The sequence below is a fragment of the Liolophura sinensis genome, chromosome 7 (genome assembly GCF_032854445.1).
Source record: "Liolophura sinensis isolate JHLJ2023 chromosome 7, CUHK_Ljap_v2, whole genome shotgun sequence".
Lineage (NCBI taxonomy): Eukaryota > Metazoa > Mollusca > Polyplacophora > Chitonida > Chitonidae > Liolophura > Liolophura sinensis.
The window spans coordinates 10,591,820-10,610,916 of record NC_088301.1 but is presented as its reverse complement, the minus strand read 5'-3'; the positions used below and the strand labels follow the sequence as shown (position 1 = coordinate 10,610,916).

At 39.1% G+C, this 19,097-nt stretch overlaps 1 protein-coding gene across 2 annotated transcripts in view; it reads left to right on the top strand.

Annotated features, from left to right (window-relative positions):
- LOC135470004 (palmitoyltransferase ZDHHC21-like) overlaps positions 1 to 19,097 on the top strand; it is a 49,576-nt gene that overhangs the window by 10,164 nt on the left and 20,315 nt on the right. The window contains exon 8 of one of the 2 annotated variants that reach the window (XM_064748684.1): positions 13,470 to 17,694. The exons of the other annotated variant lie outside the window; for it this stretch is intronic. Within the exon in view, the coding sequence (XP_064604754.1) occupies positions 13,470 to 13,638 (169 nt within the window). The 3' untranslated portion in view covers positions 13,639 to 17,694. Of the gene's footprint in view, positions 1 to 13,469; positions 17,695 to 19,097 lie in introns of those variants that run through there. 2 annotated transcript variants of the gene reach the window in all.

Below are 19,097 nucleotides of genomic sequence, written 5' to 3'. Positions count from 1 at the left end.
AATTGTGCATGTAGTATGAACCTTGGAAACGTTATTGTTTTGAAAACAATGCAGTCCGCTACATGGAAAAAATCAGCAGCTGATTTTGAGTTGTTAACCGGGAGAAGTGCGCAATATTTGGTAAGGGGGAATAACCTTGTTTGACAAATTATAGGGTAGCCTCCCCTTGTTTTCATGATTACAGAACAGCTTTGTAACACAAAGTGAAATATTTCAGAACAGTATACATGTAGGTACCTATAATGATATCCACTGTAATAATGTTGTTAGCTATAAATTTGTTAATTTTTCTTTCATAAATATATTCTTTGTGAAGTTTAGATAGTAAATGCCAGCAAAAACCTTAGGTGTTAATATGCCCTGTAACATGGCAAGCTATGAAGTACTGCCAGTGTCACAAAGAACTTGAGTTTAGAAAAAGAAACACACTTCTTTCCCTGGAGTGATTCACAACAGTATAGTTTCCTAGTCATCAACAACATGCACTAAATAACGTCAAATTTCACCCAAGTCTAACTTGGAATTTTTTTTATATATATTTTTTTTCTCATTTTTCTATATATTTAAGAGAGGTTTTAGGTTTGTTTGGAAGATGGCGTGATATTGTACTGGAAAAAATTCAGTTTCCGCACCAAAAACAGTGTTGTATGCAAATTATTAGCCTCTATAAATTTGAAAATTTAGGGCGAAAATCTATTTATTGCAGGACACCTCTTGAAATCTTTCTTAGTCACCTTGTATAATTGCCAAATTTTAAAAACTGGTAAAGGTAGAAAAACAAACTTTGGAGTTTTAATAACGAGTATATGAAGCGACTTTGGACATTTTTTTTTTATATGATTTAGTGGCCATTTTGAATTTAATTGATTAGCTTAAAATATCTTCTCCAAAACAGCTAAATCTATCGAGATAAAATTTCTTTTACAGTTTTTAGGTTGATGACCCTACAGAGATTTTAAAAAATCAGTTGAGTTTGGTATGCAAATTAGGCCAAAACTGATCAGCAAAATTAGCTCAAAAAGAGGTCAACTCCATAAACTGCACAATGTTTATCGAACAAAAACATTTGTGGGAATACTTTGACCTCAGGATTAAGAATTTCAAACAACTTTTCCTGTTCAAGTTGTGGTTTTCACATAATTGCCAAAAACCATGGAAGCTTTAAGCAAGACTGCATGAAACTTGTCACTGCAGTTCAGGGTGAGACTGTATTTTTCTGTCTTTTGTCCTTGTGCACCAACTTTGCAACAATGTATTGTCTCTGTCAAAGCTGCCTAATCTCTATGTTAGTCTTCAGTACAAGGCCCATTGTAAATGATGCCTAGCACTCTTGGGTTCATATCCAGTATATTCCTTACCATTTTGTTTTTCACGTTTTTTTTTTTTCTTTTTTCGTTCTGATTTCTACTATTCAGCGTACAGTTTATGCAGAGTGTACAGAGCCAATTCCCAAGATTGCTGTCCATGACAGCTAAACATGTAGCCCAGCATACGTTCATTTTCTTTTCATTGGCTTTCACCAAACCCCTAGTGGAGGTTGTAAGTGGTTGCCTGTGGTTCAAATCCAGATAATTCCAGCCAATCTTTATATACTTTTTGCCATTATTATGAACTTTGTAGACATCGGGCTACCAGAAGTGGTGAAAGACCAGTAGCATGGACCCTGGCAAAGCTGTTAGATAACAACTTTAGTTATTATTATCACTTGGATTATTAATAATGCGTATTCAGGATTGGGATATATGTAGCTATGATTAATTTACATAATGATTAATTTACATAATGATTAATTTACATAATTATAGCCAACGTCCAGTTGTAAATAAGATTAAAACAATCTAGAGATTGTCACTGGCCTACTCATCAAAAGTGTTGAACTTCATCTCACTATAGACTCAAATCTAGCTCTGGCTGGTTTGATTGTTGCTATAATCCTGTAATTCAGTCAGTTGATAGTTTACTGTCATAAGTCATATAAACAAAACATTCTTGAGTTTGGCGGTAAATTTAAAAATGCTAGAAAAAATATACATAAAACAAACTGCATGATCCATCTTTATCTACTTTGGATGTTTTGAGGTCATGATAGGTAATTTGGTGTCTGGAGAGTAACATTTTAACAAATCATCAGGCAAGTGCAGTGAAATCTCGAAATTTGTGTTGTTTTGTTTGTTTATTTTTTTACCAGACTTTAGTTAATAAGAATCAGATGTAATTTGAAGTTGTAGCTGGGGCTGAACAATCAGTTTTTTTAAAATTTCCAGTACCTTTTGAACAGTTTTGAACAGCTACATTTTGTTTGTATACTAGTATGGGTGCAGTGTTTAATAAATCACTGTACATCATGTGTGATGTTGGTTTGGGAAAACATTTGGAATGAAATTGTAAGATGTGAAATTTCATTGAATATTACAAAAAACTACACGATACAAAAAGCAGTCATTTTAAACATCTTGTGAAATAAGTGTTTTGCTTCACATGTAGAAACAAATGTTTTTAGTTTTACAAATTTTCAGTCCGTCAAGTGACATTTTCCAAAGTATAAAGTAATCTTCATCAGTATGTGTCATATCATATAACTGTTTCATTTTCATTTCATTGGTGTTTTACGCCGTAGTCAAGAATATTTCACTCATACGACGGCGGCCAGCATTATGGTGGGTGGAAACCGGGCACAGCCCGGGGGAAACTCACAACCATCCGCAGGTTGGTGAAAAAACCTTCCCACGTACGGCCGGAGAGGAAGCCAGCATGAGCTGGACTTGGACTAACAGCGACCGCATTGGTGAGAGACTCCTGGGTCATAATGCTGCGCTAGCACGCTAACCAACTGAGCCACGGAGGCCCCCCCATATCATATAACTCATGAATATTGGTTTATCAAAATTGTTATTAAAGCAACAATCAAATAAATAGAGGAAGCAAAATTGATTGATTTATTTATTTGATTTGTGTTTTACGCCGTACTCAAGAATATTTCACTTATACACCCAAAGGAAGAAAATGTAATGTTAGGAAATATTGTACATGCTCATTTATGAAGGTGTTACGCTTAAGGCAAAATATGACCACATGGAATATATATAATATTGCTAATATTCAAGGAGACAAAAGTGAATACAAGGATTCACTTTTGAATACCAGGATTCACTTTTGAATACCAGGATTCACTTTTGAATACCAGGATTCACTTTTGGCCAAATGATTTTGCTGGGGGGTTTTTGTGGGAAAAGGGGTGTGGCATCCATAATTTGCTTATTATTTATGACTGCGTGGGTCATCAGCTTATGTATACTTCATGTAAGTGTCAAAGATGGGAAAAGTGTATGACGATAAAGCTACACCTACACCATGTGAAGCCTGTATCATGTTTCATATTCGAAAAAAAGAGACTGATTTTAGGATAGCAGGTTGTGGTCACGGTGAAATAACATATTTTTTGTAAATGAGATTTTTTTTGACTGTGTTAAATATCAGTTTTCAGATAGCTCATAGTGCTTGCTATGTCATCGTTTTCAGATAGCTCATAGTGCTTGCTATAAGATGTCATCGTTTTCAGATAGCTCATAGTGCTTGCTATAAGATATCATAGTTTTCAGATAGCAGCAGATAGTGCTTTCTATAAAATATCAAGGTTTTCAGATAGCAAGCCATGCTTACTGCATAACATCAAAAGTTTTGATATTTTAGAACCGGACGAAAACGAGACGTAGGTATTATAGGGGAACATTTCAGCAGAAGAGAAGTTTACGCAATTGAGGAATGTTGCCGTGTGACATTTGGAGCGCCTTACAGGGTTTTACCGGCAGAGAGGGGTGATGGCAGGGGGACTAGGGGTAAGGTAGATGTAGAATATGAGGGATTTGCATTTAAAAACTGGAGTTTTGTAAATAGATGTGGATAAATATCTAAGCAAACAGTGGTCTGAGGGGAGGATGTGTTGAGCAAACACAGGGTCGGCCTGATGTAGCGTCTGTCCCACCATCCTCATTCCAGGATTACTCCAGGACATGGATGGAATACCTGGTTCCTCGGCACAGGAAAAAAGGGACAGCAATGACATTTAGCACTGTTGTGTCATCCCCAGTTTTTGATAGGCTTGATGGCAGATTGGCTGTGTGAGGAAGTCTGATGTGCTGCGGTGCTATTGAATGTAGGATGACAGCGGGTTTTACACTTCGCAGCTGATCTGCACTGCTGCTGCTGCTGCAACCTGGCCTGTTTAGCGGCATGCAGCGCTGCACTTTGCGGGTGACTACGGCCAGAGAGTTTGACAGGACATTGGGATGATCATTGGCCATGTTGGCTGTGATTGTCATTGTTTTGGGGGGGTGGTGGTAGAGGCTTTAACTGGTGGAGGTTGTGATCCTGCTGCGGACCGGAGGAAGACGAACAAGCGCAGTCGCGATCCCCCCGGATACAGCGCCCCAGCAAGAGGCGGTGCGGTTCGGGATCAAACGGCCTGCTGGGATTACTCCTCTGTTGACACAGACTTCCCCCAAAGTCTTCTTTACCTGACATTACAATGTGGGCAGATTGAGTTAAGCTATCTCAGCGTTTTTGTTGTTTTTGTTCCAAGTATTATCGAGCTGCTGAAAAAATGTTCAATTCTCGTTTGATTCTGTTTGTCTGCGGATTGTCGTAGCCCGCGCACAGGAACTGGCAGTTATCTGTTGTCAAACGCGGGAAGACCTCCAAGCTGTGTGCCACAAGCTTTACATCTCAGATTCCGACCAGTCCTTCGCAATGCAGGCTTTGATACAAGCTAAACTGTCTGATGCGGGCTTACCCTATCTACCTTGTCTTTCAGAATACACACTTGTTGATTTACCCCATAACTTCCTCTGGTACCACAAGGCCTTATGAACAGGTCAATCAATCAATTGTGGAGGTGGACTTGTATCACCAGTCAGTTGTGGAAGTGGACTTGTATCACCAGTCAATTGTGGTGGTGGACTTTTATCACCCAGTCAATTGTGGTGGTGGACTTTTATCACCCGGTCAATTGTGGTGGTGGACTTGTATCACCAGTCAATTGTGGTGGTGGACTTTTATCACCAAGTCAATTGTAGAGGTGGACTTGTATCACCAGTCAATTGTGGAGGTGGACTTGTATCACCGGTCAATTGTGGAGGTGGACTTGTATCACCCAACCAGTTGTGGAGGTGGACTTATATCACCAGTCAATTGTGGACTTGTATCACCAGTCAATTGTGGTGGTGGACTTTTATCACCCGGTGAATTGTGGTGGTGGACTTTTATCACCCAGTCAATTGTGGTGGTGAACTTGTATCACCAGTCAATTGTGGAGGTGGATTTTTATCACCCAGTCAATTGTGGCGATGGACTTGTATCACCAGTCAATTGTGGAGGTGGACTTGTATCACCGGTCAATTGTGGAGGTGGACTTGTATCACCAGTCACATGAAAATAGTCATAATTTCTTGAACCATTTCAGGCAACAAATGTGTAGCGGACTAATAGTGTATATGCTTGTGTTGAAGGTCAGGTACCCGTTTTGATTCCAGTGGGCATTTCATCAGGGCTGATGGACTATTTTTGGGGCATTTTTGGGTCACTTTTTATCTTTGTAAGGAAGTGCAGTGTTCAGGTATCATGCTAGAGTTACTCTAGATATAGTTTATATGATAAATTCTTTTATGTACAGCATATAACAACAGCATGCAAAATAAAATGAATAAAATAAATAAAACAATCCATTTTTTTATCCTGTTGCTCTACCACTCTAAATTTTCAAACACAGAAATATGTGAGTTCAAATAATCCTTTGACTGATTTGTGTAAATTTTTTTCTTGTGACCTGTTCGGAGTCCAGTTAATGAGGTTAGGTAGTAGCCTCTAGCAATGTAGTTAATGCAGTGCGTGGAATACGCAGTGAGCAAAGCTGTGTACAAAGTACTTATAAATATATTGGAAAGCATTTTTAGATATTCTGATCACTGGCCTGGTGGTTAGCAGTTCAGGAGCTTCTCACCAGTATGGTCGCTCATACTGTCATCCAGGTCGTAAGTGATAAGGTCTGCCAGCAATCTGCCGTTGGTTGTGGGTTCTCCCAGGCTCTGCTCGGTTTCCTTCCCACCTAATGCTGGCAGTCATCATATACCCTAAATGACCATAAATTTTGTCCATGACTAACATGACTAACTCGCCCATTTTCCCCAGAGTTTTATTGATTTTAGAAACGCGTTTTGAGGTTTGCTTGGAACATGGGATAATATTCTGCTGGAAAATTGTAAGTTTAAGCACCAAAAATAATATTTTGTGATATTTATTTGCCTCTAAAAATGCACTTTTGGGCGGGGGGGGGGTGGGGGGTGAAATTTTAGGTTATTTAGGGTAATTGAAATATTCTGTAGTACAACTCAAATCAAATAAATAAATATATACTCTGGTTTATGGCAAATATTCATGAAATGTGTTTTTGAACGAAGAAAATGTAAAGCGAATCAAACCAAGTATTGGAGATACTACATCTCAGCTTTTCGCCTGCTCACACATTTATTTCACTTTACACCACTTAGCTTAACCTCAGAATGACCTATCTCAGAGCATCAATCAAAGTCAGTTTCTTCTGTAAACTTAAGGCATATGTTTACTTTCTTGGAAGCTGAAGATCAGAATAATGAATGTCCATAGGATATTAAGTCAGTTGGCATATTTTCAGGTACAAGGAAGTGGCAAAATCTCTGTGTATAAAATTTAATTTTAATACAAAATCAACTTTGGAAGTTTTCGTTCTTGTGGTGAGAGAATCCATTAAGGTAGAAAGGTGATTTTTTATTAATTGTCAATTTTAACCGAATTTTCACTCAAAGTGGAAACATTCCAGTCAGTATTTTTGTGTCCATGATGAACTAGTGGGTGTGATTTATGACTGTGGTTAGCATTAAAGGATACAGGAAACCATTGGTTGTTATTTCTTAATACAGACTTTAGGATGTGGTGTAAAAATGGCGTTAAGCTGCAGTTTTTCCAACCCCCAAGCGGTGCGTCTGGAAATTAAGTAGCTTGCCATGGTGGAGGGACAGCTTCATTTTGTGGGTGCTAGGCTGTTCCTCGTACCCAGTATGTTCATGGATGGCTTCATTTCCAAATATTTACAACCATTGATGGAAAATATGCATAAAACAGAAGGGTTATAAAGAAACACCTGTATGTCTCAAATGTGAATTGTTTTCTCATTGAGGTCTGGTGTTAGCTTGAGCCCCTTTAGTGGCAAGTGTGGGAAGATGTATATACATGGTCTAGGGTAAAACTTTTCACTCAGTGATGCAATAAACCCAACGATTGAGTATTGCAGGAAAAGCAGGCAGAGATCTGTAGATATTTGTACCGGGAGTAGAAGTTTAAGTGCTATTCAATATTTTTAAGTTAACATTATTGTATTTTATAGCATTAAATTGTAAAGCAGTTTTTAAAGAGGGTTGAGAGAGGCGGTTGTGCTCTCGGTTTGATATTCTTTGCAGGTGTGGAACACATGTTTTACAAGGGTCATTGACCTATCTTTCGTTTTTGCGCCACCCAGGAAATAAACTTTTCTCAGTGTAGCCAATGTGTTTGCGTTGCCGATATAAAAAATAGGATCTTTGCCTCACCTATATGTACCTCGGAAAAGTTTTACAGGTCGGACATATTAAGACAGTGGATCTGGTGGTATTATATCCACAAGTGTTAACTTTTTAGAGTTTTTCTCGACAAAACAGGCTGATTTGTCATATTCTTGCACCACAAAAGCTGAGTTTTAGTTGAAAGTGTTCTGCTTTTCGACATTGCTTGAAATCAATCAATTTAATCACTTTCAGTGAAACATCTACAGAACCATAGAAATAGGTAGGCCACATAATCTATGGCACAGAGAAGAAAAAACCTGTAGATTTGCATCACGATTGGATAAGTGTCGTGAAGACTTGTAATACACTAATCGCATTGAAGGCGCTACATCTGCGATAAGTCAAGAACCACATGTAGCACTATATGACAGATGGTACGCAAACTGATGTGCAATGCAGGGGAGGTCAGTCACAAGTGTTGTGCTGGCCTAGGAGGTCTGTCTGAGCGAGGCAGGCAAACTCATGCATATAATGCAGATCAAGGTTTAACGGTCATTAGATACGGTAAATTACAATAAAGTGTACATAAAAGATGTTGAAAACTTTTGCTGTGTTTTTAGGTGTTTTAGCCTACAAACGGGGACTTCATCACTGCATATGAAGGTGATAAAGAGCCACGTTATAACACTTACATGTCATGTCGTGCAAGTTGGAATTCCACATATCTACTGTAATTTCAGTTCATTTCTGTGTGCCCTCCTAATGCTCTCCAGATCTCATCAAAGCCAGTAGGCTTGAGTTTATTTCATTTTTTGACTCTTTTTTTGGGATATCATACTTCATTTTCCTTACAAGCATTTCATAGTTTTATAGTACCTTTTCATGTGTCCTGTAAAATCACTGACAGACTTTAATAAACAGAGGATTTCTTGTTCTTTTTAAGTCATCCTTATCCTACTCCCTATGGGCCATGCCATGTCATGGACTGCTCTGCCTAGACTGGGTGAGCCAGGTCATCTGGTGTCAGAAGTGTAAACTTGTGTGTGTTTGACAGAGTATGATAGCTCTCTTCAGCCACGTAAATTTGCTCACAGATTACTACAGACAACTTTAGAGTGTTAGTTGACAAAAACACAAAGATGAAAATCCATGACCCTTGATACCTCTGTTAGAAATTCTGACTTCCTAAATCTCCACTGTCCTGGTCCAGGTGACTGTCTCAGGGAGGTTTTTGTACCACCAGTCTTTGCTTTATCATTAGGACAGAGCTGGCAAAGTGATTTAAAGACACATTTAATAGCTAGAGACCAAATTTGAATCTCTTTTCACACCAGAACTACTTGTAAAGCTGTCAGAATAAGGAGGTAGACCAAGCACTAGTATGACATAAAGAGCTAGATGACTGGGCCGTATTCTCTGGTTTCCACACCTGAGCCAGGTGACCGAGTCTTTTTCTGTGGTTTCCACACCTGAACCAGGTGACTAGGCCCTATTCTGTATTTTCCACATCTGGGTCAGGTGACTTAGCTTTGTTTTGTGGTTTCCACACCTGAACCAGGTGACAGGGCCTTGCCTTGTGATTTCCACATCTGGGCCAGGTGACTGGGCCTTATTCTCTGGTTTTGTCACCTAAGCCAGGTGACTGGGCCTTATTCTCTGGTTTCCACACCTGAGCCAAGTAACTGGACCTTATTCTCTGGTTTTGTCACCTGAGCCAGGTGACTGAGCCGTATTTTGGGGTTTCCACACCTGGGCCAGTGGACTGAGCCATATTCTGGGGTTTCTACACCTGAGCCAGGTGACTATGCCTTGTTCTGCGATTTATTCTGTGGTTTCCACACTTGAGCCAGGTGACTGGGCCTTACCCTGTCATTTCCACACCTGAACCAGGTGATTGGGCCTCATTCTGTTGTGTCCACTCCTGAGCCAGGTGACCGAGCCCTAATTTGGGGTTTCCACACCTGAACCAGGTGATTGGGCCTCATTCTGTTGTGTGCACTCCTGAGCCAGGTGACTGAGCCCTAATTTGGGGTTTCCACACCTGAACCAGGTGATTGGGCCTCATTCTGTGGTTTACACACCTGAACCAGGTGAGTGAGCCTTGTTCTGCAGTTTACTCTGTGGTTTCCACACCTGGATCAGGTGACTGGTTTTTATTCTGTTGTTTCCACACCTGAGCCAGGTGAATGGGTCTAATTCTGTGGTTTCCATACCTGAGCCAGGTGACTGGTCTTATTCTGTGGTTTCCACAGCTGAACCAAGTGAATGGGTCTTCTGTGGATTCCACACCTGAGCCAGTTGACTGCGTCATTCTATGAATTCCACGCCTGAGCCTCAAATACATTCATAGGTTGTAACAACACTAGTGATGGTGTATCTTTTGGTCATCACTATACCTGACTTAGATGACAACCCCCCCAAGTGACATCCCCGCTTCAGTTTTTCTTTGACCATGATTAAAAATGTTTGTTGGACCTAACCAAAAGTGTCCAAAAGAACTTAACACGGACTCTAAGATTTTTACTGGGCTTTTGATTTCAGTGTTTAAATAGTTTTCACTTGTTCATTTGTCAAAGTGACAAAAATGATAGTAGCCTTTCCCTGCTGATGTACCTTATGTTTTCTTATAAAGCTGGATGACACCCAACAATTAATTTTTGAAGGGTGGCCTGATTCAATGTAGTCATTTTGTAGTGTATTTTTTCGTAGCTGTTATCTCAAACCATTGATAACCTGTTATCCTGGTTACTCCATTTTAATCACCCCCACCTCCAGCCTCCATCTATTGTGGACAGTGTCTGCAAAATGTGATGTTTTATACAACTGTTGTCGAGTTTTAATTTTGGTTACTGTGGTCATTGTAGGGTTTTAAAGTTACAGTACCGGAATAACTGGTTTTTTTTTCTTCTGTTTACCTGTGTATAACTGATACGGTGCCTCTCCCCCTGCCTGATGGCCCCATCTATCTATTGACATGTTGTAAGGCCTGTTATTGTTTTGTCAGCTTTCCGCAGTAGATCCTCATCTAATTCCCCTGTTTGTGGACATTCCACCCGAAGCCCTTCTAAACACACTCTCCAGGCCTGGAGGAGGGGACTATTGACACACTGCAAAAACTTCTTACAGGCACAAGCTTTTACAAGAATGAAGAAAACTCCTAATCCAACAAATTTTCCTCTATTAAAATTTTTTTCCCGAGCCACTATGCAGTAATGGGGAACAAAATATTGTCACATGACAACTTCAAAAGCGAGATGCTTGTCAGTTCGAAGGCTGGTGAAGGAAGATGGCTGAAGCACACGGGAGACGCATTGCGATAGTCAATCCCTCGTCCTGGCCAACCTCCATTCTGATGTAGACACGACCAACAAATGACAACGCGCCTATCATTGCTGTCCACACAACCTTAAAGCCGTCAACAGAAAATAAACAGCGACTAAATAACATTGAACTGTGTGCTTGTGTGGCTGTGATAGCCTGATAGGACAGTTGGATGAACCCAGGTCACCACACTGTCTAGAGGACACCACTATATCTAGGGGACACTGCTCATCTTGTTTTGATATACACTGTATTAGTATTATTCAGGTGCTTCAGAGTTTACACAAGTGAATCTGTATTCTTGAGTACGGCGAAAACATCAATCAAATAAATAAATAAATCACAAGTTAATCTGCATACACAGTTTTTTTATCCCAAAGTAGGTGAAAAGAACAGTCCTTGTGTTAGAAATGTTTATTTATTTGAGAATATTTCAGTTATATGCCAGCAGCCTGCATTATGGTGATAGAAAAGCAGATAGAGCTGTCAGGGGTAACCTACAACTGTCTGCAGGTTACTGGCATAAATTCGCATGTAGGACAAGAGAGGAAGCCAGCAGTCAAACAGTAAATGCTAAGCAAAGTGTATGACTTGCTTCTTCTCCCCTCTGATAACCAGATCAGTCAGTGTCTCCAGGACAATGTCCTTGTCCCCTGACTCTGATTGCCAGATCAGTTAGTGGCATGTTGAACTCAGTCTGTGACTCTCTTCCTAGGACATTGCCCTTGCCCTATGACTCTGATTGCCTGTTCATACAGTGGGATGTTGAGCACAGTCTATGACTCCCTCCCTGGGACATTGCCCTTGTTCTCTGATCTTGATTGTCTTATCATACAGGGAGATGTTGAGTCTTATCTGTAAATTTTGTCACGATATGGTTGAATTACCAGGTATGTTAAACAGTAGTCATTCATTTTATACTGAAGTAAAGAGGACGTACTGGCGAGTGGCATTGTTGGAGCAAATGGCACATAAGTCTTTGGAGCAGTAATCCATCTGGAAATTAGTTACTTTTAATTTTTTTAACTTTCGGGCATTAAAAGTTTGCTATGTAACGTTTCCCTTATTTTGAATATTTTCAACTATGACAGGCTAGTTCTAAGGTAATCGTACTAATATGTTCTATAGTCAAAATGTGATTATGCTTCATATTGCACTTTGCATTATTAACATGTCACTTTTATTTTCAAAGTCCTGATATTTTCTCTGAATAAATCTGAAAATGAGTGCAATTTAAAGTATTCAATAGGGGTGTTTCAATTTTTAACTCTTTTATGGATGAATGTAGAAAAAGCCCAGCTGCATCATGTGACCTGTCAAAAATGTTAGGCAACTATTTTTGATCATATTTAATGTAACATGGGCGTCTGAAAAAAGTATCATGAAAAGGAATTTAGAGTATGCGAATGAGAGAGAAATTTGAGAACTTGAACGTTTGTGAACTTGAGGAGTTCCTGGTCTCATTCGTGCCTCTGAAAATGGGTGAGACGCGATCATTAAATCAATTCAACGAAATGTTGCCTCTAACATTTTTTCCACCATTCACATGACACAGCAGAACTCTCTTTATCGTTGAGGACAAAAAAGATCTAACTCAAAAGTTCCCTATGACTTATTAATATAATATGATGTGTTTATTTTTATACATGTATATACAAACAGAAAAGTTTATTCAATCCAAGGTAACTACAGGTTGAGAGGAACATTAAGACTCAATTCTAGAAAACATATGCAATATTTGAAAATATTTTTATAGTCCTGACTGATGACAAAATCCTTTCTAATACTACATGTACAAAGTAAAAAAATGGTTCTTCTGGATACAGTAATAATTAATCTATTTAAGCTCAGAAACACATGTTGTTTTAATCTAGTTTCAAAGTTATACTTGGAATGTATTAAATATACACTGTCAGGTAATTTATCACTTAAGATGGCTGGGCCCATGGCCGAGGGGGGGTAGCACACCAGCACAGTGCAATGACCCAGGGGTCTCCATGGCCGAGGGGGGTAGCACACCAGCACAGTGCAATGACCCAGGGGCCTCTGTGGCCAAGGAGGTTAGCATGGCAGCACTCCGCAGTGACCCAGGGGTCTCCATGGCCAAGGGGGGTAGCACACCAGCACAGTGCAGGGGCCTCTGTGGCCGAGGGGGGGAGCACACCAGCACAGTGCAATGACCCAGGGGTCTCCATGGCCGAGGAGGTTAGCATGCCAGCACGTCGTAGTGACCCAGAAGTCTCTCAGCAATGCAGTCACTGTGAGTTCAAGTCACCTCATGCTGGCTTCCTCTCCAGCCATATGTGGCAAGGGCTGGCAGCAGCCTGCGGATGGTCATGGGTTTCCCGCGGGCTCTGCACGGTTTCCTCCCACCATAATGCTGGCTGCTGTTGTATAAGTGAAATATTCTTAAGTACGGCATAAACATCAATCAAAGGAATAAGTAAATAAATAAACTTTAGATGGCACACAAGGTGCCGGTTCAAACACAGCCTTCGTCAGTGACTTACCTGAGATTGGTGGTTTGTCCTTATGAAATAAATTCTTAAGATGGTGTGTGTTTTTCTCTGTTGACAGATTCCGTGTGCGGGCATGTATGGGAGCATATCGAGAGTTGTTTGGGGAGGTAGTGCCCTATTCTGGCCTTTCCCTTGTAGGAACCGCCAATACAGAAGTGTTCATTACCACCCAGTCTGAGCTCTCTGACCACTCTGAGCCCTCTGACCACTCTGACCCGTCATCCTAACCCCTCAGTGGATTCTGCTAGCACCAAGCATGACCAATTTTATCTGTGTTAGATGTGACATTAAAACATCAAGACCTCTGTGATTACTTTGTACGATGTACATGTAGAGAATAGGATGTACATGTAGGGAATAGAATGCACATGTAGAGAATAGAATGCACGTGTAGGGAATAGGATGCACACGTAGGGAATAGAATGCACGTGTAGGGAATAGGATGCACATGTAGGGAATAGAATGCACGTGTAGGGAATAGGATGCACATGTAGGGAATAGAATGCACGTGTAGGGAATAGGATGCACATGTAGGGAATAGGATGCAGGTATAGGGAATATGATGCACGTGTGGGGAATATGATGCACGTGTGGGGAATATGATGTACATGTAGGGAATAGAATGCACGTGTAGGGAATAGAATGCACGTGTAGGGAATAGGATGTACATGTGGGGAATAGGATGTACATGTGGGGAATAGGATGCACATGTAGGGAATAAGATGCACGTGTGGGGAATAGGATGTACATGTGGGGAATATGATGCACGTGTGGGGAATATGATGTACGCATAGGGAATATAAGGCAGCATGGTTGTCAGAAGTTGTGATGAAGTGAGAGTAGTGATTAGATTTACCCAGGTAATGCGTTCATGGTGATACTAATTTCAATACCTGCATTCAGGTTCAGCAGGACTTTGGTGTTTCTTGTAATATTTTTAAATACGTTAACATGTGTGTAGAATTAGAGATATTTTCTTTTTTTAAGGGAAAACATATGTATAAAAGATAAAGCTTTTGAAAAAGCACGAGGTATTAAAGGGTTTTGTAGAATGGGTGTTCAAGAGGGAGGAGGTCTATTTTGGGAACAAATCTAAGGGTAACACTATAAATATCTTCATACTGTGTCTCACTTTTTTGGAGATTGGTGAAAATGACCCTGACTTTGACATAGGACAAGTTTTCATTCACATGGAGGCAAACTCTGCGTTTTTGATTATAGAGAAGATTTATAGAGGAATATGGTGAAGAGGGCTTGAAGGTAAATTTAGGTGGGGTACTAATTTAAATGGATTTATAGACACATTTAGTTTTGCCATTCCAGAAGTCCAACCGACCCCTTGCTCATTACTGGAGTTTTAGTCCACGTTCTACATTAGTTGTGGTTGTGAGGATACAAATGTTCAGTGTGTAAAATTTCATTCTGTCAGTACAAATGTTCAGTGTGTGCAGTTTCATTCTAACAATACAAATGCTTAATGTGTGCAGTTTCATTTTAACAGTACAAATGTTCCATAGGTACAATTCATTCTAATAATACAGATGTTTAATGTGTGCAGTTTCTTTCTAACCATACAATTGTGCCATGGGCACAATGCATTCTAACAGTACAAATGCTCAGTGTGTTCAGTTTCATTCAAATGTCCCATGGATACATTGCATTCTAATAGTACAAATGGTTATTTTCTTCAGCACACTCTATGATAAGAATGTTAAAGGTGTCCAATGCATCCTATGGATACAAATATGTTCAATATGAACATATTCTAACATTATGAATGTTTAATGTGCCTGGTGCATTTTTAAAATACAAATGTTTATGAACTGTGTTACAATTGGCTTTACACCGACCCGCCCCATCTGTGTAAAATTTACAAGTATTCCTCCAAGAGAAGAATAAAATATATTTTTCTCAGAGTGGAATTTGATCCCCAGTAAAAATGCTTAACTCTTCACTTCTGAAATATTTTACTGCCCTAAACTGGTGACTGTAACCCTACAAATTATTATTTTAATATAAAGCGTTGCCTTAGATTATCATGACAAAATTGAAAATTAGCATTTGGGTTGAAATAATATGACAAGTTGTAGTGAGTCTAAGACAGCTTTGAGATCCCATGGCCAGGGTTGAACTCTAGCTGTATGCAGATTGCCGTGTATAAAGGCCTCAGAAGGGCCTGTATTTGCTTGTCTTCCCTTTCCATGGTTGGTGCTCAGCATATTGGGATATAGCATGTACAGGAGCCGATTCAAAGAACCGTATTTGACAAAACCAAAATGTAATATGTCACCAGAATGCTTACTTTGTGGAACTTGATGTTGAAATCTTGGCAAATTTGTACTAAGATGGATTTTATAAAATGATTAAACTTTTAATTTCTACAGCCCTAACACAACCCGTAAAGTCTTATTTCAAATTTTGACTTAAGTGTAGGAATGGCTTTGTAGGATGATCCCCGTGGTTGACCAGGTGATGTTGGCTGGTTCCAGCAACATATTGAGTGTCTCTGACAAGGCTCTGCTGTGATGTAGCAGTATACATCTATGTGTATACCCTTTCCACAAAGGCACAAGGTAGTAGGAAGGCTGAAATAATGTTCAGTGATGTAGGTATTCAAGTTCCTGAACAGCTGCTCAAAGAAACATTCCTGCAACATTGTATTTCACCTCAAGTTTAACATTTTTCAAATGACACATTTGGCTTGATTTTGGTTGGTTCAACTACTGTATGACTTTTTTTTGTTGTTGAATTTGATAAAATTCTGATCGGAGAACCTGAAGTGTTTGTGCCGAAAGTGTCGTTTTAAGGCCCTTAGGTGCTTCTGAAAGAGCATTTCTACATACCAAACTTTATCTGAAATATAGTGTACTTCTTAATACATTTATTACATGTTTACAACCTGTACATGTTTGTTTGTATTCATAATCATGGCATGAAGTAAAACAACAGCATAAGCGTTACAGGTCTAACTGTACCGTTCACATAATTCACTTTTCCCATATCAATTTTATCTATTTTGTAATTTTGTACATAGTTGTTCGCTACTAAAATGATGTGTGTAACAAAATGTCCATGAACATTGTTCACCTGAAGTATTTTTTTCTCCAAAGTACATGTAAAGAAAAGGGTGGTGGGGATTTTTCTTTTGTTTTTGTTTTTTAATAAAGCATATTATGATAACTATATTTATGTGGGTTAATTAATGAGTAGACCTGTCCTAGAGTAGTTGTGCGCTAGAGGTTTGCTAAAGAGAGTCAGACTTGCACAGTATCTGTTAGACAGAGACTTACTGTTATTAAAGGTGGAAAAGACATAAAAATTACACAGAGCTCAGATGAAAGAGTGTGAAAAGTTAGTTGAAAATGTGGTCTTTAATTTTTTTTTATTTTTCTTTAAAGAAAAAAGGTACAATTAAAAATAGTTTTGTATGGGTGGGGGTGGGGGGGTGTATTAGGGACCACCTTTTGGCATATGTAGTCTTTGTGTAATAATGTATGAAGGAGGATGTAACAAATATTTAATAAATACGTTTGCACTAGAATTTGATCTTTTCAGCTAACAAATGTGTTCAACCTGCATTTTGATCAAATTTATATTTTTAATATATTCATAAATATTATGAGAACAACTTTATATTCAAATATATTTTTAGACATGCATCACATCGTTTTTTAGAACATTATTATGCAACAATGATAAGTACCAAAAGGTGGTCCCAAATATCCAGCATACACAAATAATTTCAGTACCCTCTTTTCCTGAAACAAAAAATCGCAACAAATCTTAAAGACCATATTTTGCAATAAAGTTTTGTCGCCTTTTCATCTGATTTCATCTGGACTTTCCGTAGATAGTGTAAAATCATCTAGCCCTAACTTGCCCATATTTTTATATACAGTTGACCCAACACAGACATTTTAGGTTATATTTTCCCTTTTCTCCAAAGCCTTATGATGAGCGTAGCTAATACCCAGTAAGAATGCCAGCTGTATCTGCTGTGATTTCCATATGAAAGGTTAAAAAAGGATGTCTTGGCACTAAATTGTTTTGTGCATGGAGGGAGACTTTTCATTCGTTACTGCTGTTTTCAGCATCTGGTACAACATGATCATTACATGTAGTTGGTGAAAAACTCAGAGAAGGTACAAGCGGTTTACTGTAATTGAGTCTCTTTAATGTTCATCGCATGTGGCAGCCTTGCAAAACAAAATGTCAGCTACGTGTGCATGTAACCGTGTTAACTTTAGTACATGTGCTATTAAAAGATAATGGGACAAGAAAGAGAGGAATAAAGTGTTGTTATTATGATAAATGAATTGTTTCGCGTATGGTCATTTCTTTATTTTTCTATTGGATTGCGGTTTTATTACGCCTTGCAGAGAGGGTGGACAGGTTTATATGCGGCGAAAAACACTGTAGTGAGTGATTTTACAGATAGCTTAATACAGGTGACGATTTAACAGAAAACAAAACATGCAGGCCATACTTGGTTATACTCTGCGCTAAACCAGATCGGAACCTATTCGTATTCGCATGGTGAAAGTCTTTAGAAAATGCTTGACACATTTATTCATCCTCTTCATTCAAGAAGAATGAGAACAACAGTATCTTAATAATTACCTAGCAATGTTATATTGAACTGTATGACTTATGGCCATTGGAAAACTGATGTTCACATTTCATCAATCAGCGGTGCTATTACCAACGTGGGCGGTTTTCTTATCTTTAGGCGTGCGGTTTTCCGATATTCAGGAGTGCGGTTTTTTATCTTGAGGTGTGCGGTTTTCCTATATTCAGGAGTTTGTTTTTTATTTTTTTTATTTTCAGGTTTGCGATTTTCCTATATTCAGGAGTTCGGTTTTCTTATCTTCAGGTGTGCGCTTTTCCAGTCTTCAGTTGCGCGATTTTCCTATATTCAGTTCTGTGATTTTCCTATATTTAAGTGTGCAGTTTTCCTGTATCGTGAAGTATGCAGTTTTCCTATCTTCAGGTGTGCGATTTTCGTTTATTCAGGTGTGCATGTTTTTATCCTCAGATGTGAGGTTTCCAATAGTCAGGTGTACAATTTTTCTCTCAGCTCAGGTGTACAGTATTCCTATCTTTATATATGCGGATTTGCTGTCTTCAGTTGCCTCGTTTTCCTATGTTCAGTCGCGCTGTTCCAATATCAAGAGTTCGGTATTTCTTTCGACGTTTGTTACTACATCTAATTTCAGTGACATAACCATGATAGATACATAAAATAATGTCTGTGCACGTTTTGGATATTAAGACCCACGGATTGTAGGTATTGTTGTAGCCAGTGTGTACCTTACATTAAACAGATCTGTTGGGTGCAAAAGCGAATACCAGCTGGTTTAGCCTGAGTCATTCGATAAGCTTACTTAGGTATACATATACTTACAGTCGACATCGAAGTTTGATGATGCATTACTGACAAGGCTACGCCAAGCGTGTAATACACTACTGAGATTCTTGAAGATCTTATCAATTCTGGAACATAATCGAATGAAAACACCATATAGCATACGTAATGAAGTTCAAAGAAGCGTCGACCTTTTGGCTGATTACCATGTACGCCAATTTAAGGACACGGCTCCGATTGTTAAGGTTGTGGCACAGATGCATATTAAAGCTCATATTTGTCAAACAATTTAAGACTAAGAATGGGTTTAGAAAGCCAAAA